A 24330-nucleotide genomic window follows, 5' to 3' on the forward strand; every position below is an offset into this window, starting at 1 on the left:
TCATGGAGTGGAGGAAACCTAAGAATGACACAAGTCTCAAGACTAGGTTGCTAAGAAGTGTGTCTCCTGAGTCTACTCACAAAGGCAAAATACAGATGACAAACTGGGAAAAATATTTGCAACTCCTAACAATGCGTTGATTTCTCTAATATATATAAAGAGCTTTAAGACCAGGAAAACAACCCACTGGGAAAATGGGCTTGAGGACTTAGTTCCCAGAAAAGGCAAAAAAGGAAATGGCCATTAACCCTGTGAAAAGATGCTCAACTTCATAGTAAGAGGCAAATTAAAACCTTTTGGCTGGAGAGAAGAGCATTTTCCCCATCAGACAGCCAAAAATCAAAACTTGGATTGGGAGGGCCTCCCTTGCCCAGCTCGGTAGTACCGTCAACTCTCCACCTCTAAGCGGGATGGCAGACCACATTAAAACAGCAGTGCCTTTGACCAAATGATTCTGCTTCAAGGCACCTAGCCTACAGACAGAAATACTTACACATGTGTGGAATTCAATGTAGCAGAGCTAAGAATGGAAGGCTGGAAACAGCCTAAACGTTCAGAACAGGAACTGGTTAAATGGAATCATGGCTGGTCCTAAGAAGGGAATACTAGAGATTATTCAGGTAGTAAGATCAACTTCTAAATGTAAAAAAAAAAAGGCATTGTGCCGAACTTGTATAGAATATGATACCAATGGAAGGGATATTATGCATATTTGCTTGTATATGCATAAATTATCTCTGGGAGGATTTGAGAGAGGGTAATCCTGTGGAGGGAGGTGATGTGAGGGAGCCTTCTCTCTGGAGATCCTTGGAATGCTCTGAATTGGACCCATGTGAATATATCACTGATTAAAATGCAAATCAAATCAGTACACAAGTTCAGTTACACAGCCCTGCCCGGGACGCAGGGGCATGCAATCATAGGGGGCCAAGGGGTGTGACCTCTCACTTGTAGCTTGGGGATTTGGAGCCCTGTCTGGATGTTTTCAGGCCTAGACTTATGGGAATATGAAGTCCAGACACCACTGTTCTTAGATGAGGACTGAGGCTCCAGGAGTGAGGGGACAGCCAATTTCAAAAGCCTGACAACTTTTTTGTCTCTTTTATGTGGGCTTCAAACACAGCAGAGAGGTGTGCTCACTTAATAAGGAGAAATCTGGCCCAGTGGCTGGCGGGCCTGCATTGTGCCTCCCTCACTTCCCCCTTCACCCTAGTTCTGGAATTCTCACTGGGAAGTGGGAGGGCGGAACCCAGTTTGGTGAATGCTCAGCTGAGAAGGGGAGCTGGGCTGGCAAGAGAAAGCTTCACAGAAACACAGATTTGGGGGCCAACACTTAGTTGCCCAGTGGGGCAAAGAACCAAGGATAGTGGCCCAGAAACTTTGGAAACCTCATCTCCTGCGGGGGGAGGCATCAGCCGACCACCCCTGGGAAACTACACTATTTCTATCTACTGCTTTAAACAGTGGGGTAGCCCTGTGGCCTGACGCACCAGCTCCAGTGGTCAGTGAGCCCTGAGGTGTGGGCCGGGGTCCATGGTAAATGTCTCTGCAGAGGCCGTGTGCCCCGCTTCGGGCCCTCCTCCCTCGTTCACCGCCAGCACCACCAGGCTCTGGGTGGAGTACCTGCCCACACCCCCAGTCTTTGCCCACCCAGGGAAGGGGCTTCATTTTTATCAAGACCAAATTACAGGCATAGGCCACCTGCTCAGCCCTTCCCCTCCCTTGATCCATGTTAATCATGCCCGAGGCTGTGCATGGAGATGCTCCAAGGCCTGGGGAAAAGCCTGCGCCACCGGGTTCTCCAGAGTAGACCAGCTGAGAGGCTCCTGAAGTCATGGGCTGAAAGGTCACAGAGCTGGGTGCAGCCACCTCTCGATGCCCACAGGTTACAGGAAGAGAAACCCCAGCTCACAAGGCTTGGGCCAAATGAGAGAGCCCTTGGCATAGTCCTGCACTGGGCAGCTTGATGGAAGGTTTCCCAGCAGGGCATAGCATGCATGGGGCTCAAAGTAGGCAGGCAGGTGGGAGATAAGCATTCCATGCAGAAGGAACAGCACCTGCGAGCTCTGAGGACAGTCAGGTCTTTACTGGCAGATAACATGGTAGCACTGGGGTGATGATGGAGAGCAGGTGGCAGTCTGTGTCCCCTCCCCCATCTGTTCCACACTCACCTGGAGGCATTATTTGGAAATGAGTTTCTGCAGCAATTTTTCCAAGGCTGCCCTGGGGCAGCCACTAAGGTATGAAGAGACAGGCTCCCTGAGCAGTGGAGCCTATGCTTTGGCCCAAATGGGGCTGACCACAGCAGCACTGGGGTGGGGGACAGGATGCGGCTTGAGTGAGATGCAGCAGCCGCTCTCCTTGGTGTACAGGCTGCTACTGGTTCCAGGGGCTTGGAAGTGGGTCCCTGACTCACAGATGCTCCCCTTTTTCCAAGGACCCACCATCTTGATGCCCTGGCTGGCCTCAGAGCCTGGCACTCCCAGGTTTCTTGGGGGGAGCAGGCCGGGCTCTGTTCCTGCTGTGGGGCTCTCCAGCCTCCCCAAACACAGCAAGAGCCAGCCTGCCTCTTAGGCCTTGGGAGGCCCCCACTGTCACATGAGGGCACGAGGTGAGCCCTAACTGGAGTGTGTGGCTGATTTCTGGGAGGAGGCCGGCTAGGCTGGCACAGCCAAGGAAGTTGGTGTCAGTGTCCTCATCTGTGAAATGAGGGAGCTGGGCTAGATGCTCGTGGAGGGCAGGGTGTGGGATCTGAGAGCCAGACTCTAAGAGGGGATCTGTGCACACCAAGACTCAGAGAGAGATTCTGTGCTGGGAACTCAGGGACCGGGGGTCACATGGGAGCTGAGGGATTATGACAAAGGCCAGGGCTTCGGTGGGAGAAGCAGGTGCTCAGATCCATGAGGGAGGCCCCAGCTCGTAAGTGGGGCGGATGCTAGAGCCCTGCCGCCATCCCCACCCCCAGCATGGGCACAGATGTGGGGGTCCACGCCCTTCCACCGAGGGAGCTGGGCTAAGACCCTTGAGAGATTTTTGTGGAAGAGGAGCATCTCACTCCCACAAAGATGGCCAACACCCTTCAGGCTTCCCTTTGAGCTGACTTTTTACATCCTCTTTCAAAATGTGACCCCAACTATCACTCCTGTTCTTCTGGAAGTAAATCCTTGCTGCCTAGGCCTGAAGGGGACAGTACCCCTTCCACCCCAGGATCTGGACTAAGACTAAGACACAAAGCAGTCCTCAGGCATCTTAATTATCAAGTTGGCAAGGAAGGGTGGGCTGCCCCAGAGGACAAACGGCCAAAAATTCTGTGATGGGAGAGAAAGGGAGGGTACACATCCATGTGGAAAGTGCCAGCTGACTGGGCTCCCATAGCCTTTGGGCCTGGGTTCTTCTGAATTTGCCATAATATGAGGACCTGTGGGACTCGTCCTCAACTTCAAGCCTGGACTGGGCACCAGGAGCTTCCTGCTCCTGCCTGCCAGGTGTTCACAGCAACATGACAGAGGTGACTCGTGCAAGGCAGTGGGTACAGCATGGGCTGGACCACTGGCCACCATCTGAGGAAAAGAGCTTATGGCCACCACAGCCCCTCCCCCCTGCCCGCCAAACATGCAAGGCAGCCTTTGTCATTGCCTGTGGCAGCTCAAAGGCAGGACTGTTCCTCACTCCCTCCGAAGGCTTGGTCCAGGCAACAATGCTTTTCCTTATAGCCCTTCAGCTTCCAAAAGCAAATTCACTTAAATTCCACATTAAAAAAAAAAAAAAAAAAACTTCCACCTAAGATGATCTTGCCTAGAAAGAGGCTGAGCCAGAGCAAGGGGTCTCAAAGGCACAGGGCCAACAGGCATCCAGAGGAACCCCCTCCCTGTGCAAGCAGGTAAAATGAACTTGACTTCTCCCACAGGTCAGGCACTACAGGAAGGGCTGAGGTGGCCCTTTGCTTTAGTCAACACACAGGTGCTGGCGCTGGCTGACTAGGGCCAGCTCCAGGCACAGAATTCCTAGTGCTAGTGGCTGGGTCTCACTTAGGGGGGGATGCCCAGGGTCGCATGGAGCCTCTCATACTGTGGGCTAGAAAGGCATTCTAGACCAAAGGCACCTGCTCTGGGCAGGCATCATGGCAGCTGAGGCCCCTATGGCCCAAATGTGGGCATAGAAATTGCCCACTGTCCTATCATCACTCCCACAAGGGACACCCTGCACTTGACCACAGGGGCCTTGGACCAGTTAGACTCCAGCCACATTAGGCCTTGATACTGATTTGTTGTTGACAGTGCCCCGAGGGCAGGACGTTCCGTGTCCCTGCAGGGTGGCCTAAACACCAGAAGGCTTTCCAGAGCCACTGTCCCATAAAACATGAACGGTTTCAAAACTACAGGGCACCTAAGTGGCTTGGTTGGTTAAGTGTCCTACCTCAGCTCAGGTCATGATCTCACAGCTTGTAGGTCTGAGCCCTGCATTGGGCTCTGTGCTGATGGCTCCGAGCCTGGAGCTGGCTTCAAATTCTGTGTCTCCCTCTCTCTCTGCCCCTCCCTTGCTTATGATCTCTCCCTCAAAAATAAACAAACATTTTAAAAAACAAAAACAAAAAAACAAAACAAACAAAAAACCCTACAGTCCCAGTGTTGTTTCCAGGAACTGTTGTGGTAGAGACCTGGGTGCCTGAGGAGAGCAGAGGCCAGGTACGGATTTGACGGCTGTCTAGGCAGTATAACCAAAACCTCTGCTTCTTGTGCACCTCCCACTCTCACCTGAAAAGTGTCCAAAAGTTCCAGAACAACTGGATTTTCCAGGTCAAGAAACTAGGGCACCAGCCTAGCAGGGTTTGACCCTGGGGTCCAGGGAAGGGAAGGCTTCCTTTTCCCAGAGTACCCTTTGCCCATCTGGGAGATGGAGGAAGGTGGAGCTGAGAGAAAAGCCCAGATGCAGCCGACTCTCCAACCTCTAAGGCAAATAAGATTTTGATCGCAACCTCTCCCTCCCCTTCTCCCACTGGCCCTAACCCAGCCCAAGCCCAGCCCCACAGCCTGAGCCAGCCCAGCCAGCCCTGGCCCACGTGATGGCCCTGCCCCTGCGGGTGGCAATGGATTCAACTCTGGGTTCCCGCCAAGGGCACAATCATGAACCTGCCCTGGGAGGGCCAAGCCGCAAACGCTGAGTGGGAGGTTCCGATTGGGAGTCTGATTCCTGGGTCTGTGGCCCCCGACAGTATGCCAATCAAGGCTGAGGCTTCTGGTGTGGGCACAGGAGGGAAGGGCTAGGCAAAAGGACCCCAACAGTAGGTTCCGAAGGGGCACCCCTCCGGCCCTTGGTTCTACAGTCACTGTCCCGGCCCTGCACCCACTCCTCCGCAAGCCAAGTAAGCCCGAAACAGCAGCAGTAGCCTCCAAACCGTTTATTTCTCCCGACCTGGAGGTGGGGGTCACTGGGGGGGGTGCGGGCACAATACTGCGGGCGGCAGAGCCTGGTGCAGGCAGGTAGGGCCGGCGCGGTCCTCAAGCGAAGGTGGAGTTGTTCCAGCCCACGTTGGCAGCGTTCATGTCGTAGTAATTGATGTAGACCCTGCGGGGCGTAGAAGCCAGGCTCAGCGGGCTGCGTTCGCCCACCCCTCTCCCCCACCGCCCCTCGGCGCCCCCAACCGCCCCACGCACCTATCTGGGCTAATGTGCAGGCGCTCGGCCAGCAGGCCACACAGCAGCTTGCTGTAGGAGCGGTTCTGCGCGCCGCCGATCTTGCCGATGCTGTGCAGGCTGCAGAGCGCGCACGGCTCGCTGGAGCCGCCGAAGGCCATGAGCTGGTCAGGGACCACGTGCACCGCGATGTACTGTGGGGAGACGGGGCGCGGTCAACCGGGACTCGCCGGGGCTCGGACGGCCACCTATTCCACCCCTTCCCCGCCCGAGCCTCGGCCTGGAGTCGCCTCCCCCTCCCCCAGCCCGGGACCACCTCGGCACCCCCTCTCCCTGTTCCTTTCTGGCGAACCTGGGCCGGCTTGCCGGTGGCCTGCGCCAACTGCTGAGTGAGCTCGGAAAGGAGCCCGTCCGGCACGGAAGCGCGGGGGACGTTGGTGTTGACCACGAACATCGGCATGCTGGCGAAAGAACGGCGGGCACCAGTGCACAGGAAGCGACCAACACGAGCACGGCTGCAGCGCGGGAACCTGAGCTACGTGACCGCCGCCCGGTCCGCCCCGCAGAGCGGCTTCGGCCCCGCCTCCTGTGACGCCACCGCCGGCGGACGCCCCGCCTCCTTGCGGCCGTGGGGCCCTCCCTACGGGTGACGTCATCGGAGGCAGAGGTCCCGCCCCTGTGCGGCCACCGCTGCCTCCGGGCTGGTGAATTCCTGGCTGGCAGAGACCCGGCCCTCTTGGCTGAACTTCCAACGTTGGCTTCCTGGCCCCAAGCATCCCCTCAAAGACGTTCTTCACGTGGCGGCCAGAAACCTGCCAATCCTTCGTTTCTTCGTTAGTCCTTTAATTTAGTCACCGATGTTTATTCAGCGACGTGTGTGTGCCAGGATTTGGGGATACAACGGTTAACTGAGCACATGGCCCCTTGCCACCCCCCAGGAGCCACCGCCCGCAAAGTAGATGAAGTTCCAACCCGTTCCACCACACACACCGAACCTTTATGTACCCTGAGTCCCCAGGGCCACAGTTTCCCCAAAGCTATAGTCCTGAGTGTGTATGTGTGATGGGGGAGAGGTAGGCATTACTGCAGGTAGAAGGAGGCAGCCAGAGTAGAGTTTGTCACCATCCAAGTGCCTTCCCTGCCAGCTTGCTCTTTAAGGTGAGTGAGGATGCTGGAAGATGCTAAGGGGAGGGGCAGGGAATAAGAGATGAGGCTCAGGCAGGGTTCCAAAGGCAGAAGTTAGTCAACAGCTCTCAGAGCCCACCCCCAAGCCCCTGCTCCCTTTGTTACGCTGAGAGACACAGAGAACACCGGAGACCACTGAAGCCGAATTAAGGGAGTCTATTACTGGCCAGGACCGCAAAGTGTTAACACAGAACTCTAAATGTGATCCCCTCACTCCAAGAACTTAGGGCTTTTTATAATGAGCAAGTAAGCAGGAGGTACAGAAGCAGAATTGAGCGGTTATTGCAGGGGGCTACGAAGAGATAAGGAGAGGGCCCTTATCCTGGTATGCAGGAAGACATTTGTCATTTTGAAGGCAAGGTTTAGGGTCGTAGGGGAGCTTTGAAGAAATAGTTATTACCTCAAGGACAGAGTATGCTAGCTGTGTCGTAAATAACCATTAACAGGGACCATTAACCCTTGTCTTTTTACTTGTTTTTTTTCCCTTGTATTTGGGGATAGCCATGTAGCCCCCACCCAGTGCAGGCCTAGAAGGTAAACTCTGGGTCAAGATGGAAGGACTGAGGCTAAATTCATGTGCAACACCCTGGGCAACTTCTCTGCGGGCCTGGGAACTTGAGCTCCTCAGGGAGGCCCCACCATAGTTACGTCCTCTAGGGATGCCCTGTCTGAGAGTCTTGGTGAATTCTTTCCATCCTTCCCACTAATGGTAAGTTCAGGGGGCATCTAGTGGGTAGCAAGCATACAAGAGACTCAGACTGAATACTGGGTGAATGAATGATTGGGTGAATGAAGACAGCCATGACACAACAGGAAGAGGACAGGGCAGTGGCTGGATTGGGGTCCTGGCCAGGCCTGCAGGCCTTACCATCCCTGGGAAGAAGGGCTTGTGGCTAAGTGGCCACCCCACTTCCACTCTGAGGAGCCCCCCTGGTCAGGGTGCTGTGCTGAGGAGCAGATCTCTCAGATGCTCTAAGGGCCACACTGTGTTTGGCCAAGTCCTCAGAGCTCTCCAGGAAGGTCTTGTCCTTGGCATCTGGCAGGTGCTAAGCCAGTTAAGGTGGCACAGCACACACTGGCCTTGATGAGGTCCATGCGCTACAGCAAGTACACTTGTGCCTGTGGGACCAGCCAGTATCCACTCAAGTAGGGCCTCTGGCCCAGTTGTGCAAATAGCCTGCGAGTGTTTGTCCCTCCACCTAGGCCCCCGGCTGCTTCCTCATGCTCACTCCCTGTGCCCAGGCCTTCTTACTACTGATGAGCTGATGCACTCCACACCATGTCAACAGCATCCGGCCCCCTCCCCCTTTCAGAGCTCAGTAGCCAATTTGACACTTTCTGCTTCCTGTGTCCAAATCCAAGTGCAAGACTATTCCTCCCACAGCTGTTGGCCTGCCAGTGAAATGTACTTCCCTCCACTGTCGCCCTTATCCTCCCTTCTCTCCACCCAACCCATCACCACCACCACCACCACCTTAGTTTAAGTTAGCCGGCTTCACCTTTGGCCTATCATGGACCCTGTGATAACACCATGATGTACTGCTCTTCCCGGGGGAGGAGTCTATTTCCCTGCCCGCTGGAAGCAGATCTGGCCATTTGACTTGCCTTGCCCAATGAAATTCGAACAGAAGTTGCATAAGTGACTCCAGGCAGATGATTCAAGAGCCTGCACCTACACCTGGTTCTCTGAGGTAGAGGAAGCATGTGACAAGATGGATCCACACCAGCAAACATCTGCGACGCCCCTATAGGTGAGCCACTGCTAGTTTTAGTTTTACTGTAGCACAGGGCAGTCTTCCCTGATCAGGACAGCCCGTTTACCAACTACTCTTACCCTTCCCAGCGTCAGTCAGTGCCATCTTTCCAGAAGGACATCTGGGGAGGTGATATCATTCACAGGCGTACCCCTTACATTTGACTAACCACCTCTCTGAGATTCAGTTCTTTCCCACCTGTAATTTGAGGATAGTAGTGTCCACCTTCCAGAGGAGTGTTCTGAAAACCAAGTGGCCTAAATGCTGGTGATGGTCCCCACTGATACTAGAGGTAGTACTGTCACAATGCCCTGGTGACCTGGTTCCCACCCCACGTTTTGCACCCTGCTGCCTTGTTCCCCGAGTCTGTGCCCTGTCCTTAGGTACCATGCTCCTGGCTCTTGGCTCCGGCATTGGTCCTGAAATGTGGTTTGCATGCACTTTCCCTCAACTACCTCAGTTCCTTGGGAAAGCCCCAGAACCCTGGGCTTTAATGTGGTCCTGTAATGTACCCAGCACCTCTTCTTCCTTTGAGGCCATAACCATATTTCTATTTGTGAGTTAATGTTTCCTTGCTAGGTGGTAGGCTCCATGAGAGAGGGGACTGGACTGTCTCTTCTTGGCCATCTCTGTATGCCCACCTCCTTGACCCATTATTACCCAGTGGTGGGCAGAGGGACTCCAAAGATGTCCATGTTCTAATCCCTGGAATCTGTGAATATATTATGTTACACCGCAAAAGGCACCACGAAGATGTAATTAGAATTGCAGACCTTAAGATAGTCGGGTCATCATGGACTATCTGGGTGGGCCCAATGTAATCACATGAGCCCTTAGAAGCAGAGAATTTTCTCCAGCTAGAGTCAGTGAGATGCGGCAGAAGGGGAGGCCAGACTCGAAAGGAGGAAGAGGACTCGTGCCAATACTGGCTCTGGAGATGAAGGAGGCCGGGAGCCTTGGCCATACAGCTACAAGGAACTGAATTCTGCTAACAACCTGAATGGACTTGGAGAGGTGGGTTCTTCTCTAGTTGACCCAGGGACACGTTGACTTTGGCTGTGCAAGACCGTAAGCAGAAGACACAGTCACCTGGTGCTGGACTTCTGACCCACAGAAACTGTGAGATAATAAATCTACATTGTTTTAAGCTGCCAAATTTGTGTTCATGTGTCCTAGGAGTAATAGAAAGGTAATACACTTGGTATCAATAGGGGCTTGATAATTATCTGCTGCACAGCAGAGACACATGCACCCAGAGGTGTTGGCAGGCATGGTGCTGACCTGTCTGGGATCATCTCCCCTTTCCACCTCAATGACATAATCCCAGTTCTGTTTGATTAGAATGCTCGCTGCCCTCTGGGCAACCAGGCATGGCCACGTGAAGCTCATGCCATGTGTGGGGTTTATGGGGAAGCAGGTGATTTGCTGATGGAGGTGCCACCCTTCCTTCTTCCTCCTGCCTGCACCCCAAACGTGGACATGACCCCAAGATGTGCAGCAACTGTCAGGCAATCATGAGCTGGAAAACACTGAGGCAAAAGATCCAGCAGTGGCAGCTCAGAAGAGCCTGGAGCTCTGAAAGATACACCCCTCTCTGCTCAAAGCACTGCTGGTCAGGGTTTGTGTCATTTGCAGCCCCAATGCAAGTCCTGCTCCTGCAGAGGACTTCCTGAGTGCCATGTCCAGTGGCATGTCAGGCATTCTTAGTGCAAGTGTGGGTTTTTTAACGTTTTAATTTATTTTATTATTTTTTTTTTTACTTTTTATTTATTTTTGAGAGACAGAGAGAAACAGTGCGAGCAGGAGAGGGTCAGAGAGAGAGGGAGACAAGGAACCGGAAGCAGGCTCCAGGCTCTGAGCTAGCTGTCAGCACAGAGCCCGATGCGGGGCTCGAACCCACAGTCGTGAGATCATGACCTGAGCCGAAGCCAGACGTTCAACCAACTGAGTCACCCAGGCGCCCCCGTTTTAATTTATTTTTGAGAGAGAGAGAGAGACAACGTGAGCAGGAGAGGCTCAGAGAGAGAGGGAGACACAGAATCCAAAGACAGGCTCCAGGCTCTGAGCTAGCTGTCAGCACAGAGCCCGATGCGGGGCTTGAACCCACGAACTGTGAGATCATGACCTGAGCTGAAGCCAGATGCTCAACCAACTGAGCCACCCAGGTGCCCCATGTGCAAGTGTTTTTGCTACAGGCATTTTCGTGGCAAACATTTTCTTCACGTCACTGACTGGTCTCAAGGCAGTGTTGCCATAAAAAGATAAAATCAAGAAAAATAAAAGAGGAACATTCAGTAAAAAGAACATAATGAAACATGAAAAATGAAAAATAATATTACTTGGCTGAGAAATACAAAATATTTGGATACATTTATTTTTTTAGTGTTTACTCATTTTTGAGAGAGTGTGCACGTGCAGGAGGGGCAGAAATGGGGACAGAGGATCTGAAGTGGGCTCTGAGCTGACAGCAAAAAGCCCAATGAGGGGCTTGAACTCACAAGCCATGAGATCATGACCTGAGCTGAAATCAGATGCTCAACCAACTGAGCCATCCAGGCGCCCCTAATATATTTGAATACATTTAAAATGTGTGTAGATTCTATGCAAATAACTGATTTTATTTTGTGGATTGTATCTATGTATGCTTTCAAAATTTTTCATTCATAGTATTACACATTTTTTGTTCTTTTTTTGATTTATCTCGTTAGGCATCACAATTTTTCTTTTTTGGCTAAATTTTCTTCTTCATTAAGAGAGATGTTTCTAAACACAAGGGTGCATTTTGTTTGATTTTATTTTGTTTTTGTTTTTTAAAAAAATATTTAATGTTTATTTTTGAGAGAGAGAGAGGGAGCATGAGCTGGGGAGAGGCAGAAGAAAGAGAGACACAGAATCTGAAGCAGGTTCCAGGCTCCAAGCTAGCAGCACAGACCTGGATGCAGGGCTCAAACCACGAACCACAAGGTCATGACCTGAACTGAAGTCGGACACGCAACTGACTGAGCCACCCAGGTGCCCCTGTTTGTTTGTTTTTAAATGTTTGTTTATTTTTGAGAGACCAGGAGAGAGCATGAGCATAAAAGGGCAGAGAGAGAGGAAGACAGGATCAGTGGCGGGCTCTGTGCTGACAGCAGAGAGTCCTAGGCAGGGCTTGAAGAACTGTGAGATTATGACCTGAGCCAAAGTTGGACACTTAACCAACTGAGCTACCCAGGCGCCCCAGGATGCATATTCGCAACTGAGCTTTGTATTGCTGCTGTCAAAGTTTCTTTTTTAATTTTTATTTTAATTCCAGTATAGTTAGCATACAGTGTTATATTAGTTGCAGATGTACAGTACGGTGATTCGGCACTTCCATACATCACCTGATGTTCATCATAAATGCACTCCTTAATCCCCATCACCTATTTCCCGGTTCCCCCCTCATCTCCCCTCTCATAACCATCACTTGCTCTCTGAAGAGTCTGTTTCTTGGTTTCTCTCTCTCCCCCGCCTCTAATTTTTCCCTTTACTTGTTTGTTTTGTTTCTTAAATCCCACATGTAAGTGAAATCAGTGTTTGTCTTTCTCTAACGTATTTCACTTAGCATTATACTCTCTAGCTCCATTCAAGTCATTGCAAATAACAAAATTTCATATATATATATGAATCATTATCCATCATTATCCATTATCCATGAGTCCATCGGGGGACACTGGGGCTGCTTCCATAATTTGGCAGTGTGATAATGCTGCTATAAACATAGGGGTGTATGTGTCCCTTGGAATGAATGTTTTTGTATTTGGGGGTAAGTATCCAATAGTGCGACTACTGGAAGTTCTATTTCTAGTTTAGTTTAGTTTTAGTGGGTGTTTTCTTTGTGAAAACCTCTCCACTGTTATTTGTTCTTGGCGTATTGTCACATGTCCATTCCGAGACCTTCCATAGTCCTATGGGAAATGCAGTCCATATGCTGCCCTCTGTATGGAGCATTATGAGGGCTAAGAGTTGTATAATATACAGATGGCAGCACTGTGTCAATGGAGAAACGAAACCAAACCGTCAACCAGTTGATGAGACCAAAGAGCTCAACCAGCTATTTTTTTTTTATCTTTTATAGCAAAATTGTTTCAGAGTCAGTTAGTTATGTGGTGAATTGCTTATGGCCAAGATGCTTACATGAAAATGACCTAGAACCATCAGGTGAGGTGAGGCAGGTGAGGACTGCCAGGCACAGAAGCGAGAGAGAAGAAAACCTCCCGAGGTAGGGACACGCCAGCTGGCTAAGGGGGGATGTGGCCCGCACAAGCACCCAGCAGACCCGGAAAGCAGAGACCATCTCTGTGGGCAGGATCTGAGTTACCTGAGCTGGAAGGAGGGCCTGGGGAGGACAGACGCCTGCTGGCACCCCACTGCGGGGCTCCCTGCTCTTCTCCTTGCTGCCTCTCCCCTGCCAGCAGCCCACGTCCCTGGGCAGTCCACCCTCCCACAGCCTCCCACCAGCCTCCCAGCCCTTGGCATCTCTCTCCTGGTCAAGCAAGGCTCGTCGCCCCTATGGCAAGAACCCAGCCAGCCCTGAGCCCTCGATGGTCCCTGAACTCACCAGTCCCTGGACCCTTGTTCACTGAATGTGGTGAACTCGCAGGAAAGACAAGAGAAGACGATTTCTCCCCATCTCATTCCTGCTTTCACTACAGTGGAAAGAGACCTGGGGGGTCATCACCCTCCTCCCTGTGGTCAGCTGTACCTGAACGCATAGGATTACAGAAGGGGGCTGTCTGCCAGGAGACCACCACACGGCAAAGGAAGGGCTTAGATGTGGTGGGGACTCAGCAGTCATGACCAGTGATCTCCCCCACAATACCCTAGATAGTCCAGAGAAGGTGCTCTGGGTGGAGTCACTTATACTCTCTGAACCTCAGTTTCAGATTGGGGGGTGAGAGGGTGACTCCTTTCCCATAGGTTTGTGTAAAGGTTAAAAGGGCTGAAAGGACAAAGTGCAAAGTCCCCGACCTCTAGTAGGTGCTCAGTGAATGCTGCCTGAACTTACCATATTGTAACCAAGTGTCCTGGAGCAGGAAATGAGCTAACAGTCTGAGCCCCAATGGTGGGCATGCAGGCCAAGAGGGTGACTGTGCTTTCTTTCCCTGGCATCCAAGTCCTGTCCCCACTCACCCCTCTCCTCACAGGATCCCTCCAAAGCCAAGGCCAGGCTGCTCAAGAGTCCCCAGGGCACTGGTCTGCTCTGCTGCTGCATAGCTGGGCTCAGACTCACATCCAGGAGAGCTCACAGCAGCCTGTCCCAAAGGTAATCTTGGAAATCCTTATTTCCCAGAAGACCCATAAGCATGCGCTTTGGTGGCAGGGCACCTTAGAGAGTGTGGGGCCACTGGTCATTGGAGTGTCGTGGCAAGAGACCAGGAGAGGGTCTGGCTCCTTATGATTACCGGATAAGTTCCCTGCCTGGCCTTTGGGCCCCCACCTCACCTAAGAGCTCTTCTCCCCCATGGATGCTGGGCTTCCCCTCCAGCACCTCCGCTCTGTCCCAGGCTTTCCCATCTCCATTCAGTAGCACCTATGGCCCCCATGAAGCCTTCCTGACACCTCCAGCTGGAAACCCACCCATCCCTAGGTCTCATCACCCTGGGACGCTGTGGACACATTTTCACGGTCTGCCTCCAAAGAAAGCCAAGTACGTGTGCGCATGCACACATGCACAAAAATTTGCCATCTACCCCTGGAATGTCCCACTGCTGGAGCCACACAGAGGAGACCTGCCTCCTACCCCCAGCATCCTTGTCCTTCTTTGAGTGTCTGGTTCCCCCTAACTTTTGATTTCCTAGCAGCACAGGGACTCTGACCTCCTGCAGAGTCTGTGGGAAGGGCCACACTAGGGGCTCTCTTCCCTCCTGCCTCTGCAGAGCCTGAGCTGTGGCCCTTTGGCCTCCTTGGCCTCCACGCCCTGCCACCAGTCCTGGCTCCACCTTCAGCCCTGGCTTAAGCCCCAGCTCCACCACTAACCCATAGTGTCACTGTGGACCCTTCGGGTGGCCTTTGGACCTCCCCCCAGAAGGGGATCAGATAGCAGAACAGCCAGGGCCTGGAGGCAGTGTGGTGCAGTGGTCATGACCCCCCAGGGGCAGTCCTGGCCTACCACCTAGTGGTGTGACCTTGCACCTTGGATAAGCCACTGCCTTCAAGTGCCTCTTCTGCTCTTGTGTAAAACAAGAATAATAAAAGTACTTATTTCTCAGGGCCTTTGCTCGAGTTAGAGGTGCAAAGCTTGTAAAGAACTCAGAATAGTTTCAATAAACAGAAAAGCCTCCAGGGGCGCCTGGGTTGGTTCAGTTGGTTAAGTGTTCAACTTTGGCTCAGGTCATGATCTCGTAGTTCACAAGTTCATGCCCCACATTGGGCTCTGTGCTGACAGCTCAGAGCCTGAAACCTGTTTCAGATTCTATGTCTCCCTTTTTCTCTGCCCTTTTCCTGCTCATAATCTGCCTCTCTCAAAAATAACAAAATCATTTTTAAAAATTAAAAAAAACAAACAAACAGAAAAACCTCCATAGAAGTTGGTTCTGAGGGTGTTGAAGCTGTGATTGTGAGACTGACTTTCTTTGAGGTGAAGGTCACTGCTTCTTCCCCACCCTGGCACAGCCCGAGGACAATGACAGTGGTGGTCACCTCGGAATGTAGCAGGCCATAAGAGAATATGGATAAACTGAAGGAATTAATGAAATCAATGAATAATTCAGCTGAGGCATGGAGAGGACCACCTGTGTCCCAGTAAGAGGGAACCAAAGTGTCAGGGTCTGGAGAGGAGTGGATGAGGGTGAAGGCAGGGGAATCGACTACAGCCCTTTGGAAGCCGTGCTGCCCTGACCCTTGAGAGCAGGGCATGGGGCCTGGGAGCCAGGTTGGCTGGCCCGGCAGGGAGAGGCTGGGCCCCTGGTTTCCGACCCTGGGAGGCCTAGACTCAAAGCCTGGGTAATCAGCAAGCCAGGGAGGGAGGTGTGTGGGCCAGGAGAGGGAGCCAACCTGGTGCTCTGGAGTACAGAAGAAGCCACACTGTCTGGGATCTGGGCAGGTGAGTCAGAGCTGGGGAGCCTTTGGCTATGGAGGAGAGCATTTGGGGGGAATTTGGGGACTGATAGATACCAGTAGGTGGGGATGTGTAGGGGCTAGCTGGTGGGACCCCTCCATCAAGGGTGGTCTGAGGGCCCAAGGTCAGGGACTCACCCACCAGGGCTGGGAAGATGGCTGAGGTCATGGCCACAGATTCAACCCTTATGTCATATCATAAACAGAAATTAACTCAAAACTGACCATCAGCGGGGCGCCTGGGTGGCTCAGTTGCTTGAGCGTCCAACTTCGGCTCAGGTCATGATCTCATGGTTCAGTCTGTGGGTTCCAACCCCGCGTGGGGCTTTGCACTGACAGCATGGAGCCTGCTTGGGGATTCCCTGTTTCCCCCTTTCTCTCTGCCCTTCCCCATCCCATCCCCTCAAAAATAGATAAACATTAAAAATAAATTTAACTGTTAAAAAAATTGATCATTGACATAAATATAAAAGTCAAAACTACCAAACATTTAAAGGAAAATCTTTACGATGTTAAGATAGACAAATACATCTTAAGACACAAAAAAGATTAATCATATGAGATAAAACTGATAAATTGGACTTTATCAAAATAAAAGAGGCAACTGAGCGGCCACTTTGCGGTGGAGAGCTGCGAGCACTGACAACCCCCACCTGCAAACCTGGGATGACCCGAGCCATTTGGAAAGCACCAGCGGCCATTTTATTGCAGGTCAGATAACAGATCCAGGCGCCACCAGGACTGACGACCCCCACTCTCAATCTGGACTGTCTCAAACTGCCTCACCATGGAATTCCAGCATCCCCCTCCCCACCGAAGCGAACAGCCAGTTGAATCCTGCCACCGTCCAAAGATGACCCTACGTGGCTATCAGCCCACCTAAGCTCAAACCCGGAACTTCTGCACCCATAAAAGACCTTGCTCTCCCATATCAGGCGCGACTTCCCTGACTCCCTGCTCCAGAGTCACGGAACCTCGCCCGGGAATTGCAGACTCCAATAAAGGCCTTCTTGGCTCCATAAGTTGGTCTCTGTCTTTCCTCTCGCCTCTGCCTCCATCTATCAGACCTTACATTAAAAAAGGTAGGGTGCCTGGGTGGCTTAGCCAGTGGTCATCTGACTCATGGTTTCAGCTTGGGTCCTGATCTGGTGGTTCGTGATTTCAAGCCCCACTATCAGTGCAGAGCCTGCTTGGGATTTCTCCCTCCCTCTCTCTCTGCTCCTCCCCAGCTTGCTCGCTCTCTCTCTCTCTCTCTCTCCCTCTCTCTCTCTCTCAATCAATCAATCAATCAATAAAATTTATTTAAAAGATCATAAAAAGGCAAGTTACAGACTGCAAGAAATATTGGCAATACATATATCTGATAGAGTAATAGCATCTAGAATGTATGAAGAATGTCTTCAACTCACAAAGAACAAGACAAACAACCCAATAAAAAATGGTGAACACTAGGAAAAAATCTAGATGACTGACTGTGGGTTTGGTGATACCTCTTTAGATAGGACACCAAAGGCATGATCCATGGAAGAAAGAACTGATACTCTGGACTGCCTCAAAACTAAACATTTCTGCTCTTTGAAAGATACTGTCAAGAGAATGAAAAAACTAGCCACGATTGGGAGGAAATATTTGCAAAAGACATACTTGATGAAGGGCTGCTAACCAAAATATACACAGAGCTCTTAGAACTCAGCAATAAAACAAATAACTTGATTTTTAAAATGGGCTGAAGACCTTAACAGACACCTCACCAAAGATCTACACGTGCCAAATAAGCATGTGAAGAGATGCTCCACATTGTTGTCCGTCATCCAGGAAATGCAAATTAAAACAACGATGACATAGGGGACGCCTGGGTGGCTCAGTTGGTTAAGCGTCAGACTTTGGCTCAGGTCAGTTTCTCACAGTTTGTGTGTGTGAGCCCCTCCCTGGGCTCTGGACTGACAGCTCAGAGCTGGAGTCTGTTTCAGATTTTGTGTCTCCCTCTCTCTCTGCCCCTCTCCTACTCGAACTCTGTCTCTGTCTCTCAAAAATAAATAAACATTAAAAAATAAAACTAGCAATGAGATATCACTAGCAGTTGTTAAATGGCCAAAATCCAAAACGCTGACAATTCCAAATGCTGGAGAGGATGTGGAGCAATAGAAACTCCTTAATTGCTACTGGGAATGCAAAATGCTACAGGCAGTTTGAGAGACAGTTTGGGAGTTTCTTACAAAACAAAGCATACTCTTACCCTGTCATTGAGCAATCATGCTCCTTGGTATTTACCCAAAGGAGTTGAAAATGTATTTTGACACAAAACCCAGCACATGGGTAGCTTTATTCATAATAGACAAACCTTGGAAGCCATCAAGATGTCCTTCATGAGGTCAGTGGATAAATAGACGGTGGTTCATCCAGACAATGGAATATTATTCAGTGCTAAAAAGAAATGGGCTATTAAACCATGCAAAGACTTGGAGGAAACTTAAATGCATATTACTAAGTGAAAGAAGCCAATCTGAAACGGCTACATACTTGTAATTCTGACTACAGGACATTCTAGAAAAGGTTGTTATACCCAAGTTTCCAATATCGCCCCCAAAAACCAGAGACTGCCAGAGAGACTGAGTCACGCATGCAAAAGCAAAGGGCTTTATTACGAGTTTAGGCTGGCCGAGCCTAAACTCGGGCTCACAGACTTTACCGGCGCAGTGGATCCATGCTGAGAGCCTCAAACAAAGGCGGGGTGGGGACGTTTATGAGTTTGGGAAGGGGGAGTTACAGGAAATTGTGACACAGGTCCAGGGGTCCAATCATTATAGCATAACATCATTGACAGTAACTTTAACCAATTACAGAGTGGACCCAGGACCCTCACGTAGGGCGTAGCTTCTATCTTTAGGCCTGCCCTTAGAAATGTTAAGGGTGTTAGCTGGCCTTTGGTCCCTCCTGCCTTGGGCAACGTGTGCCCTTCTATTGTCTAATGATTAGAGTCAGTTTGGTTCAGACCTGCGTCCTTACAAGGTAAAATAAGAAGACAGTAAACACTCATTCAGTGGTTGCTAAGGATCAGCGGAAAGGGAGGGCTGACTAGGTAGAGCAGAGCATTTTTAGGGTGGTGAAAATACTCTGTATATACCACAGTGATGGGTGCATGTCACTATACATTTGTCCAAACCCATAAAATGTAAAACATGGCTGCTGGGTGCTAATGATGCGTCCACGTAGGTTCACGGATTGTAACACATGTACCGCTCTGGTGGGAGATGCTGATAATAAAGGAAGTTATACATATGTGGGGATAGGGAGTAAATGGGAAGTCTCTATATTTTTCTCTCAGTAATTTCACTGTGAAATGAAAACTGCGCAAAGAAAAATAAAATCTTTTAAAAAATCTTTTTAAAGATTTTTTAAGTTTATTTATTGTTGAGAGAGATGCCTTTAGTATTTTTAATATTTAAAAAAAATTTTAAGTGATTTCCATACCCAGCATGGGGGTCAAACCCACAGCCCCAAGATCAACAGTTAGTTACATGCTCTACTGACTGTGTCAAACGGGCACCCCCTAAAAACAATAAAATCTTTGGGGCACCTGGGTGACTCAGTCCATTAAGCATCTGGCTTGGGCTCAGGTCATGATCTCATGGTTGGTGAGTTCGAGCCCCCCATCAAGCCCCACATGGGTCCCCCCCATGGAGCTCCACACTGTCAGTGCAGGATTCTCTCTCCCTCTCTCTCCGCCCCTCCCCCACTTGTGCGTGTGTGCGTGTGTGCGTGTGTGCGCGCGCGCGCATGCGCGCTTTCTCTCTTTCAAAATAAATAAAATTTAAAACATAATAAAATAAAATCTTTGAATAAAAGTAGTGAACAGACTTTCCCTCTGCTCTGGGAACATGGTGACAGCTTCGGGGAGAGCTCTACTGTGAGGGGCAGTGGGGCACCCCGGGGCAGGAGTGTGACTTCAGCCTCTGTCACAGATCACCGTTATCATGGAGTGCTTATGAAAGGTGCTACTGGCTAGCGAAGGCCAGAAGCTGTGCCTGCACCATTGACACCACGGCTGTGAGCTGGTTGAGGACAACCTGGAGTTCATCCTCACACACAGTCGGGGGAAGGACTTGGAGTCCCAGTAACTCAGACTCAGTGAAGAAATCTTTGGGCAGGAATTGACTACTGCCTCAACGTCTGGTGACGTATGCATCCCCTGAGACCAAGAAGTCGGTTAAGGAAGAGAAATTGCTGAGACAAGAAGGAAAATTAGGGAAGATCCAAATCAGGGCAGGTGAGAGGACAATGACATTTCTAAGAAGCTGCCACCTGGAGGCAGGAACGAAGAACAATGTCAAATGGGAACTAAATCTTGAAATAGTTGCCCACCATTTCTTTCTTTCTATCTTTCTTTTAAAAATATTTTTAATGTTTATTTTTGAGAGAGTGTGTGAGCAGGGGAGTGGTGAAGAGAGGGAGACAGAGGATCTGAAGCAGGCTCTGTGCTGAAAGCAGAGAAGTCCGATGGAGGTTGGAACTCACGAACCATGAGATCATGACCGGCCCACCATAACTTAAAGAATCCTGGTGTTGTGGTCAGCCCACATGCATTAAAGTTACCAGAGGGCTCATCGCTTGGTGGGGCAGATACTGGTGTGAGGGGATGGTAAATGGGCTCGATGCTGTGAGGTTACCTATGTCCGTGGTGAACTCTGAGAAGCCAAAGACCAAAAGGTATAAGTACTGATGATCCAAACCTACTCTCCCTCAAAAGCAAGAGTGAAATCAGAGGAGCAGTAGAGCAAAGATGGGCCAGCACCCTGATACCACCTCCAGCTCTGACCAAGTAATGGGATTTTATTCTATTTTATTATTTTATTGTATTTTATTTTATTTATTTTGAGAGAAAGCACAAGCAGGGGAGGGGCAGAGAGGGAGAGAGAGAATCCCAAGCTGGCTCTGCACTGATAGAGCAGACATGGGGCTCAAACTCATAAACTGTGAGATCATGACCTGAGCCAAAACCAAGAGTTGGATGCTTACCCAACTGAGCCACCCAGGTGCCCCCCAAAAATGGAATTTTAAAGAGCATATGGGGACATTGCATGTACACATTGAGTCCTCCATATTTCCCACCTCCGTCTTTGACTGTTATGCATCCAGCCTTATTGAGGCAGTGCTGCTCAAGGAGTTGAGTTCTGCTCAAGATTTGACAAGCTGACTACTAACAGATGGAAACAGTCTAGATTCTATTTAGCCTCTTCCTCTCCTGGAATTTAGTGGAACAAATAGAAGAGCTAGTCACCGTCTCCAGTACTGGGCTCATCTTCTTACACATCGGACATTTGTATCTCAAGAGGAGATAAAGAGGATGTGCTTTTTATTTTTTAGGTTTTTTTCATTACAGTCATACAGTTAATTTTATGCAGCTGATTTAGCACTGCAACTTTATGTTTATTTACATGTGTCTCTACTGCAAACTGAACCACGAATGGTCTTTAAGTGTTTGTGTGCATAAGTTTTGATACATTTTAACTATTTTTAGAGAGAGAGAAAGAGCAGGAGTGGGTCAGGGGGGAAGAGAGAGAGAAAGAGAGAGAGAGAGAGAGAGAGAGAGAATCCTAAGCAGACTCCACACACAGCAAAGAGCCTGACTCAGGACTCTATCCCACCACCCTGGGATCATGACCTGAGCCAAAATCAAGAGTCAGTCAACCGACTGAGCCGCCCAGATGCCCCTAACTTCTTTTTTGTTTGTTTGTTAGTAGTAGACAAAAGATTTGAACAGATTCTTCACAAAGGAAGATATACGAATGGCTATATTGAACACATGAGAAGGTACTCACATTATTATGATGAGCATTATAATCATTAGTCATCAGGGAAATGCCACCATTAAACCACAAGGAGACGCCATTGCACACTTGGCAGCATGGCTAAATTGAGAAGACAGACAATATCAAGTGTTGAAGGTTTTGGAGCATCTGCAACTCTTCTACATCACTAGTGGGGAAGTAAAACAATATAATCACTTTGGACAATTTCTTCTATGGTTTTTTGTTTTGTTTTGTTTTCCCTCCTATAGTTAAACATACATTTACTATGGGTTTTTAAAGTAATCTCTACATCCAATGTGGGGCTCAGACTCACAATCCTGAGATCATGCTGTACCAACTGAGCCAGCCTGGGGTCCCTAAACAGACATTTGCCACTAAACTCAGCAATTCACTTACCCCCAAAAAATGAAAACATAACAACTTGTGCAGGAATGTTTATAGAAGTTTTATTCACGAATGGCTGAGAATCAGAAACAGTCCAAAAAGTCCATCAATAGGTAAATGGTAAACAGATTATGATACGTCCATACAGTGGAATACTGGTCAGTAACACAAAGGAATGTATATTATAATACATGTGACAACCTGTGTGAATTCCCAAAACTTTATTTGGAGTAAAACCACACACAAATGCATACATATGGTGTGGAACCATATCAAATTCTAAAAAAGGCAAATGTGACCTATCGTGGCCTGGGCCTGCAGGTGCTGGGGCTTACTGGTTGCAAAGGGGCCCAAGGGAGCCTTTGGGGGAAGGTTAATGTTCTACTTTGATTGTGGTGGTGGTTTCTTGGGCACATACATCTGCCAAAGCTCATCAAGTGTATACTTAATATGGACTCATTTTATTGTATGTAAATTATACCTCAAGGTTGATTTTCTTAACATGCATTCATTTTTGAGAGACAGAGACAGACCGTGAGGGGGGAGAGGCAGAGAGAGAGGGAGACACAGAATCTGAAGCAAGCTCCAGGCTCTGAGCTGTCATCAAAGCGCCCAATAGGGGTCTCAGACCCACAAACAGTGAAATCATGACCTGAAGTGAAGCCGGACGCTTAACCAACTGAGCCACCCAGGTGCCCTGTCACGGATGATTATTTTTAAAAAAACATCAGTTCCTCAGAAAAAAAATTTTTTTAGATTTTATTTTTAAGTAATCTCTACACCCGACATAGAGTTCAAACTTCCAACCCTGAGATCAAAAGTCGCATGCTCTACTGACCAAGCCAGCCGATGCCCCCAGAAAATTCTTTTCTGACCACCCTCCTCCGATAGGCCAGGCTCCCGAGTATGCACTCACTTCATAATCTGTATTTTCTCCTACCGCATTTCCCCAATTTGCAACAGTTTTTATCCGTTGCTTTATTAGTTAACCACCTCTAGCTGGGGAGCACCAGTAGGTCCTGATCCCATCTCTCCGACCCACCACGGATTGCTAAGCACCTAGCATCAAGCCTGCACACAGTAGGTGCTACATAGGCACACATTCAACAAATGAATGCAGGAGGGAGGGAACGCAGAGGGCTGGGACCCTGGGCAGGAAGCAGAGAGAGAGCTGCAGCGGGATCTGGATCCCGCAGCACGTACAGAACTACAGCTCTGTGGCCAGAATGACTTCCGGGCCCAGCCACTCGGGGCCCTGGCTCTGCCTAGGGAAGTTGAGTCTGTGAAACTCCTCAGAGATCTCCAGGAAGGTCTTGCCTTTGGTCTCGGGGAGAAACAAGCCAGTACAGATGGCCCCACAGACACAGACACTGAGGAAAGGCACATACAGAAAGTGGGACAAACCCTCCTGTGGAAAAAAAGAGACTCTGAAACCTGATGTGGCCCTGTTCAGGGTCAGACAGAAGGCCTCTGGACAGGTTGTGATGAGGGATTTGTTCCTTTTTGTTCAAATGAGACCCATCCCCTCCAGCCTCAGGCTCCCAGGATGGAGACCTCCCGCTGGGGCTCTGCTGCAGACTCGGGGAACACCTAAGGCAAGGGTGGGGTGGGGAGGGTACCTACCATGATGAAGGGAAATCCCAGCCCAACCAGGAAGAGCATGGTCCACATGAGCATCCCGCAGACCATATAGGCAGCAGGCCGGGCCTTCTGGTCAAACAGCTCCGTGGCCAGGATCCCTGTCACTCCGGCTAGAAATAGGAGCAGAGACAGGGGCTGCCAGCCAGGGCTGCCACCTTGTCCCTGACATGCGAGTGGGGGCCCCTCGTCCTCTTCTCCAGCCATTCCCTCCCCGAAGTGCCAGTACAGGGGGGCTGGGTGGCGGGGCATTGCATTTATATTCACTTATCATTCACCAAGACATTCATGTTCCTTGGGCAAAGCCCAAAGTGCAGAATTCCTTGGGCCCACTCACCAGGGCCAATGCCAAAGCTGAGGATGAAGGCAAAGACACAGGACATGGCCAGGTAGGGCATCCAGGGGAGGGAGCTCTGTAGCAAGGGGGCAGAGGGGGTAGAGTGAGGTGGAGATCAGGTGGTCCCAGGCCACAGCCCTCATGTCCAGCCCAGCTACCTGGAGGCACAGGGCTGTGGTGAAGATACTTCCCCAGCAGGTCATCAGGCAATACCCCCCTATCAGCAGCTTCCTGCGCCCCACCCTCTCGATCACCGCACACTGCAAAAGAAAGAAGCCCTTAGTAACTGACCTGTGCGCTGGAAGCATGCTTCTTCCCTTCGTTTAAAGGCGACCAGTGGCCGCAGGAGGTGTGTGTGATGGGGCAGTGAGGAGCAGTTGACTGCTTCAGGAGATTAAGACATTATTAGGGGGGCCTGAGTGGCTTAGCGGGTTAATAAGCACCGACTTTTGGTTTTGGCTTAGGTCATGATCTCAAGATTCCCGGGTTCCAGCCCCACATTGAGCTCT

At 50.2% G+C, this 24330-nt stretch overlaps 2 protein-coding genes and 1 pseudogene across 2 annotated transcripts in view; 1 reads left to right on the plus strand and 2 right to left on the minus strand.

The window, feature by feature from the left end:
- Positions 1-5383: 5383 nt before the first annotated feature.
- Positions 5384-6224, minus strand: MIF (macrophage migration inhibitory factor). The gene is made up of 3 exons (XM_029922304.1): positions 5986-6224; positions 5655-5827; positions 5384-5565 (listed from the first exon to the last, which is right to left on the minus strand). The coding sequence occupies exons 1-3, from the start codon at positions 6091-6093 to the stop codon at positions 5499-5501; spliced, it is 348 nt and encodes a 115-aa protein (XP_029778164.1). The 5' UTR covers positions 6094-6224; the 3' UTR covers positions 5384-5498.
- Positions 6092-20372, plus strand: LOC115277450 (annotated as a pseudogene).
- A 2246-nt stretch (positions 20373-22618) lies between these two features.
- Positions 22619-24330, minus strand: part of SLC2A11 (solute carrier family 2 member 11) — a 16467-nt gene continuing 14755 nt past the window's right edge. The window contains exons 7-10 of the mRNA XM_029921587.1: positions 23980-24119; positions 23822-23897; positions 23470-23597; positions 22619-23254 (exon numbers count right to left, since the gene is read on the minus strand). Coding sequence (XP_029777447.1) covers positions 23054-23254; positions 23470-23597; positions 23822-23897; positions 23980-24119 — 545 coding nt within the window. The 3' untranslated portion in view covers positions 22619-23053. The remainder of the gene's footprint in view (positions 23255-23469; positions 23598-23821; positions 23898-23979; positions 24120-24330) is intronic.

This window comes from Suricata suricatta, chromosome 14 (assembly GCF_006229205.1).
Source record: "Suricata suricatta isolate VVHF042 chromosome 14, meerkat_22Aug2017_6uvM2_HiC, whole genome shotgun sequence".
Taxonomy (NCBI): Eukaryota; Metazoa; Chordata; class Mammalia; order Carnivora; family Herpestidae; genus Suricata; species Suricata suricatta.